The sequence below is a fragment of the Pinus tabuliformis genome, chromosome Q, assembly GCF_031772625.1.
Source record: "Pinus tabuliformis cultivar Carrire ecotype Pingquan chromosome Q, CPIR1, whole genome shotgun sequence".
NCBI lineage: Eukaryota > Viridiplantae > Streptophyta > Pinopsida > Pinales > Pinaceae > Pinus > Pinus tabuliformis.
The window spans coordinates 382,446,021-382,453,155 of NC_142296.1; the positions used below are offsets into that span (position 1 = coordinate 382,446,021).

General features: G+C 39.5%; 1 protein-coding gene across 1 annotated transcript; it reads right to left on the reverse strand.

Annotated features, from left to right (window-relative positions):
* Nucleotides 1–5,656: 5,656 nt before the first annotated feature.
* On the reverse strand, nt 5,657–6,535 carry LOC149219780 (uncharacterized). Its single transcript, XM_089382679.1, has 2 exons — nt 6,154–6,535; nt 5,657–5,862 (listed from the first exon to the last, which is right to left on the reverse strand). The coding sequence occupies exons 1-2, from the start codon at nt 6,484–6,486 to the stop codon at nt 5,668–5,670; spliced, it is 528 nt and encodes a 175-aa protein (XP_089238805.1). The 5' UTR covers nt 6,487–6,535; the 3' UTR covers nt 5,657–5,667.
* Nucleotides 6,536–7,135: the final 600 nt, after the last annotated feature.

Genomic DNA, 7,135 nt, shown 5'->3' on the forward strand with positions numbered 1-7,135 from the left:
AAATTCTTAAGCTAAGAACTGATAATGGTGGAGAATATGTTAAAAACACATTCATCAACTTTTGCACCGAAAATGGAATTCAAATGCAACATACTGTTCCATACACTCCACAACAAAATGGTGTAGTTGAAAGGAAAAATCGCACCTTAAAGGAAATGGCTAATTGTATGCTGCAATCTAAAGGACTCAGTCTTAGTTTTTGGGCTGAAGCAATTAATTGTGCAAATTATATAATCAATCGCACTCCTACTAAGGTTCTAGAGAATATCACTCCAGAAGAAGCTTGGAGTTCCATTAAACCAGATGTAAGTCACTTTCGTGTGTTTGGAAGTGAAGGATGGGCCCATATTCCAGATGAAAAGCATAAAGCTTTAGAACCTAAGAGTGAGAAATGTACTTTTGTTGGATATTCTGAAGATGTAAAAGGTTACAGACTTATTCCATTTAAGTCCAAAAATGTTATCATTAGAAGAGATGTAAAATTTGATGAAAATAAATCGGCCTGCGAGCCTAGTCCGGCGGATGTGCCACCTCTTCCTATCTCTTCTATTTTTGAAAACATTTCTTCTTCAGATGATGAAAGCGAGGATGATAATCCTCCCCCACCTTCTCAGGATCCTCAACTTCCAAGATGGGTCCGTGCTACTCGGGATGCAGCAGGTGATCTTGCCGGTGATCCTACAGATCAGCGACGTACACGTTCTCAGTTTGAAAGAGCCTCTTCTTTACTGGCTCAAGCTCCAGTAAATCATGATCCTGACACTTTTGCAGAAGCTTCAGGCCATCCACATTGGGAAGCAGCTATGAATGAAGAATATCATTCATTAATGACAAATGATACATGGGATCTTGTTCCTCTACCAAAGGGACGCAAACTTGTTAGATGTAAATGGGTTTACAGAACCAAGTATGGACCAGATGGGAAAGTTGATAAACATAAAGCTCGTCTCGTTGCTAAGGGCTTTTCACAGGTCGAAGACATTGACTACATTGAAACCTTCTCCCCTGTTGCCAAAATGAACTCTATCCGCCTTGTTCTTTCCCTTGCTGCCTCTTTAAAATGGGAAATCCATCAGATGGATGTTAAATCTTCCTTCTTGCATGGGGACTTGCAGGAAGAAATCTATATGGAACAACCCATTGGCTTCATACAAACAGACTCCAGCCTTGTTTGTCGACTTAAGAAATCCCTTTATGGCCTCAAGCAAGCTCCTCGGGCTTGGTATGCCAAAATGGATAGCTTTCTTTTAGAATCTGGCTTTTCTAGGTGTCATTCTGACAATACTGTCTACACCAAGAAAGTGGGCAACTCTCTTATCATCCTTGTTCTTTATGTTGATGATCTTATCCTTACTGGTAGTGATCCCAACCTTATAAACCATGTGAAGTCTAGCCTCAAAAAGAAATTTGAAATGACAGACTTAGGACACTTACACTATTTTCTCGGTCTTCAAGTCTTGCAATCCAAGGAGGGTATTTCCCTTTCCCAGTCCAAGTATGCTTGTGATATTCTTCGCCATTTTCACATGGAAGACTGTAAGCCAGCCCCTTCTCCCTTTCAGTCTGGCGTCAAACTTTCAGTCTCTTGTACTTCTCCTGAAGTTGATGCTACCTTATACCGTCAACTTGTTTGAAAACTCTTGTATTTAACCCATACTCGTCCTGATCTTTCCTTTGCTGTTGGCCTTGTTGCTCGTTTTATGCAAAACCCCCGTGAAAGTCATTGGAAAGCAGCTAAAAGAATAATTCGTTATGTTCGAGGTACAGTACAGTTTGGGATTCATTACAGTGCCAAAGCAGCTCCTCTGTTAGTTGGTTTCACTGATTCTGATTGGGCTGGTGACCCTGATGATCGGAAGTCTACTGCCGGTTATGTCTTCACTCTTGGTTCAGGACCTATTACATGGGCTTGTAAGAAACAGGCCGCCATTTCTCTTTCGTCAGCAGAAGCAGAGTATCGTGGTGCCGTGGAAGCTAGTAAGGAAGCCTTGTGGCTTCGTCAGATCCTATCAGAGTTTGGCTTTGAGCAGCAGCATCCAACCACACTTTGGTGTGATAATCAAAGTGCCATTCAGCTATGCAAAGATCCAGTCCAGCATCAGCGCAGTCACTAAGGGGGGATAGGCTCTAATGCCTCCTTCCTTCTCCTATTGTGTCATATTTGTAAATCCTTCAATCCTATCCCAAGTTGTTCTTAAGGGGGGATGTTAGGATATTCCGACACATAGGATATATTTAAGTTCAACTTGGTCTAGTATAGAGTTAGGTTAGAGTTAGGTAAAGTGTGTTTCTTTACCGTTGTACATTTTGTAACTTACAATCCGACGGTCACGATATGTAGTGATCCGACGGTTCACTCTCACCTCGGTATTACCGACACTTGATCCGTGGCTTGAAACCCGATTGGTCCATGAGTTCTATTTAAAGCGCATGGAGGGTCATTGTTCGGGTAATCCGTGCATGAGAGAAGCTTATGTAAATTTTCATTCTTTGATTAATAAATTGCCTGTAGTACCCACGTTGGGACAGGCCGTGGACTGTTTCCCTCCTTGCACTCTGAGGGTTTTAACCACGTCAAAAATACTGGTGTATTGATTTGAGATCTGGTTGTGAGCGGTGTCCTTTTGGTATTCTTTCTGTGGAACTTACCCTATAAATTCCTACATTTAAGAAGGAAGATTATTGACAATGAGGAGAAATTTTAAATAAATTTTGAGGCTCTGTATTCCCTAATTTTATGAAACATATTGTGTAAATATCAATGACGAATGATAAGAATACTGAACAACAAATAGGATAATAAATAATTTATTAACTTCTTCGTGTTCATAAGTTTCCCTATTAACCAGTCTAATATTTTGAATTAGACTAGATCACTTAAAACATAGTTATTATGTTCGTGTTCTAACAATGTTCATTATCCTCACTCATTCTTGCCAAGATCCTAATAACAAATAGGATAATAAATAATTAATTAACTTCTGGACATTTATAGGTTTCCCTACTAACTATTCTAATATTTCGAATTAAATTAGATCACGTAAAACATAGTTACTATGTGCAGGTTGTAACAATGTTTATTATCTTTATTTATTCTTGTCCAAGTTTTAAAAGGAATTTAATTACATTGTTTTCATATTTTTTTATACGGTGGAAAAATTTATTATAATTCAATTGTCAAATCAATAATGAAGATAACCATCTCTGGTTTCTAACCGCAAATACAAACTAAAAATATTTTCATATGGAAAATATTTATAACACTCATTGATATACTTATAAATTATTAATAATTACGCCATAAGGCATTTCCCTCTGAAATGAACTCCCTCAAGTGCCTTTCTGTCTTAATCGTAGCCGTTAGATCTTTTGTTAGACGATTGAACAAAAATCAACCGTCTGATTAGCCGTCTAATTTAATAAAAAATGTTTTAAAATATTAAAAACGTTAAAAAAACGTTTCACCTTTCAGTTGACATCTGTGGGCTCACGGCTGAGAGCATGCGAAAAGTTCTGGACTGCATATTCTTGCAAGAATTACTCCAAGTTGCAACTTCCTGAGAGCATGCGAAAAGTTCTGGACTGCATATTCTTGCAAGAATTACTCGTGCCTCATTCAGAGAAAATACCAGAAGGGCTTCGATGACTGCAAAGACTGCTTCGAGGGTTTTAAGACCCCTTTTCTCTGGTTGGTTTTGGTGGTGAAACTAGCCAATCCCTCTCTCCCTTTACTCTACTTGGCATAATTTCTGAGGTATCATCCATCTGTATTGACAAACAAGGATTTCTGAAGGAGTTTTCTGTGGCAGTAAAAATTATTGAAGCGATAAACTTGATAGCAGAGCATCCTGAGGCAGCAGCCACCTTAGAGAAGCATTTTCCTGTGGCAGTAAATGCCCTAAATGAACAGCAAGACCTACCTGAAGTAGCAAGGCATAATTCTGTGACAGCAAGGCTTGTTTGGTGCATTGCTTGTGGCAACGAATGCCCTAACTGGATAGCAAGGGCCTCTGAGGCCACTTTTCTGAAACAGCGTTGAACATCTGAGGTTTCCCTGGGCAGCAAGGTTTGAAGGTGACATCCTGTAGCTGCAGGCCACTTCTGGAGTTCTCTGTATGGCAGCGGCCCCTCTTTAAGATCATTTCTAGAGGCAGCAAAGGCATATATGGCTAAACTTGGTCTGTTCCAGGCCAAATTCTGTGGCAGCAGGATTCTGTGACACTATCCGGGCAGCAAAGGGCAATTCTGGGACAGTGTATCTGTGGCAGCAAGGTTTTCGGGCATTTCTGGGCAGTGGATCACTTCTGTGCCCTTATATGAGGCCAATCGTGGTAGTCAAATGCCTTATTTGGACAGCGAAGCCTATTAGGGATTCTCTAGATGGCAGCAAAGTTCTGTTCAGCCAAATTTGTGAAGTGCAATTTGAACAGTAAAAGGGATTGTGTGTCCTGAGGCAACAAGGAACTGATAAAACTTGTAAGTTGGTCGTAGGTGTGTGGAATCAGAATAATATACAGTATTGCGAATAGGATTAACCGATATTGTTTTCCAGTTGCACTAAAATAAAGATTGCTACTATTTGTGAATTGACGAGTACTGTACAGCAAGGTTTGGTAGAGTAACAGTACTTGGAGTAGGATTGAGAACTGTAACTTGCTACATACTGTTGGTATCATTGGTAAATCAGCTGCTTGTTTAGATTGTGGCATTCAATAATCATCTCTGTTTGAAATTAGTAAAAACACTGTGATACTGGTGCAAATTGTCATCTGCTCTTCCAACCCTAAGGGTAAACTCCCCTAAGGGACATTACAGGTTTGCTATTGATGACGGATACCCTAGCGAAGATTTGGATGCATTGAAGAATCCTAACTTGTCATAAGCTTAAAGGATTCTCTTGTACCTGCTTTGATAAGTTGTTTGCATGTACTTGTAACTTCATTCTTGTGCCTATATGAAGTGTACTTTGCTGTCCAAGATTTGTGTACTTGCGGCTCTGATTTTCAGCTTATGTTCTCATGGCAATTGAGTAGTTTCTAGTGTGAGTTATGTATGCTGATTTAACATAACAGAGCTTTTGATGAGAGATTTGACGAGTAAATAGAAGTTAAGAGGGCAGATTTGTGGCTATAACAAATCTGTTGTTTATAAGTTATTTCCAGATCTGTTATATGTTGATGATTGTACCTTAGGGTTAAAAATATAATTCCCTTCAAGTACAATTGCTTGGTGTTTATTTTCTTGGGCTGCCTTGCGTATTTGGTTTGACAAAAGTGAAATGTATGCAGCTGCAATTTATGTTTCAGATTGAGCCATAAGGTTGACAAGTTCAAAGATCTAGAAAACCTCAAGTAAATAAGGTGAAATTTCTAAAATTGTCTTAAACACAGATTTTCGAAATTTCCAGAGAATGGCTGCTATATAATGTTAACTTTCTAGAATCTAAATTTATTTTTTCTAAAGAAGCAATTGCATGCTTTTCGTACTAGTGATATTCATTCTCTAGTAGATTTCTGTATTGAAATTTTCCCATTCAAAACTATTCCATATCACCACATATCCAAATTCGTATATGGTAATTATGACTTATTTGTGATTATTCATGATTCTTCGATTTTTTTCTCAATATTTTCTAGAGTCTTCTATAGAGGTTCTCACGTCTCTACCCTATGTCCCTTGAAACTTGAGGACCTCTCTTGCTATCTCAAAAACTTGTCCACCAGTTCCCAACTTCGCTGAAACATAATGAAACACCCTGGATACCGGTCTTAAGTGTTCTATAGAGCACCAGTATGTTAAGCCTGGTCCCACTGGGAGTGGTGAACGCGGGAACTGATTATCAATGTGGCTCAAACCTGCACCCTGTGCATTTGTGATCCCCATTCAGCAATTTAAACCACTTGCAATAAGTTCAGTCAAGATAATCAAAAAATTGAAACTAAGAAGAGATACACTGCAGGAAGCCATCCAAATTAAAGTTCCAAAGCTGGGATGTGGAATCCCCGGAACTGAAAAACGGGGATTCAACCAGTGGCTTTGGGGTAAAGAATGATAAGTCGGGACTTAAAAATTTTGACACACATTATGCCTGAACTAAAGAAAATTTGCAATCAAACAACACGGAGAAACAGAGGGGGTGGGAAGATTATTAACTGCTTTGTTGACATAGTGGTTGAATCCTCTTAAAGAAGGTGCTGAAGCAGAGGGGAGCCCATTCTCAATTATCGCTTCAGTTTCGTCAGATGATTCATCTGTTCCCATGCTGTCGCTGCTACCTTTTCTGCTATGTGTCCTGTTCATCATGGAGATTGAGAATAACACTGAGAGTGGACTACGCCTTTTTCGCCTGCGCAAATCACATACAATTCGAGGACTGCTAGAAAGGTTGCAATATTGAGGAAGATGAGATTGGTTTCTACTGCAGTTTCCAACGCTATCAAAGCAAATTGGTATGATTGATTTTGCACTTGCTGTGATAGCTACCATGTTCGCAAATGGCCTCGGCAAAAGAATAGATTATTTGTGTTTCAAAAGTCGTTAATGTCTTCCAGGGGAGATTGTATCCGATTGACTATGGGCTAGTTACGCCGTAAGGCGTTTCCCTCTGAAATGAACTCCCTCAAGTGCCTTTCTGTCTTAATCGTAGCCATTAGATCTTTTGTTAGACGATTGAACAAAAATCAACCGTCTGATTAGCCATCTGATTTAATAAAAAATGTTTTAAAATATTAAAAACCTTAAAAAAACGTTTCACCTTTCACTTGACATCTGTGGGCTCACGACTGAGCTTCAGGAAGAAGTTGCAACTTCCTGAGAGCATGCGAAAAGCCCCCCTGATTACAGTGTCGTCTGGACTGCATATTCTTGCAAGAATTACTCGTGCCTCATTCAGAGAAAATACCAGAAGGGCTTCGATGACTGCAAAGACTGCTTCGATCTTCAAGGCCGGGAGAAAACCAGGTGGGTAAATGGCGGTGGCTCAGTGTATGGTTCATGTATCAAACAGAGCTGAAATATAAAACAGATCTGCAATTTGAATTTTTGGATTTTCTACCGTGCCATGGTTTTCATTGATTTTTGAAAAAATGTGGATGGTTCGTCTGTAGTGGTCAAGGGCTGAAATTCAATGGCCATG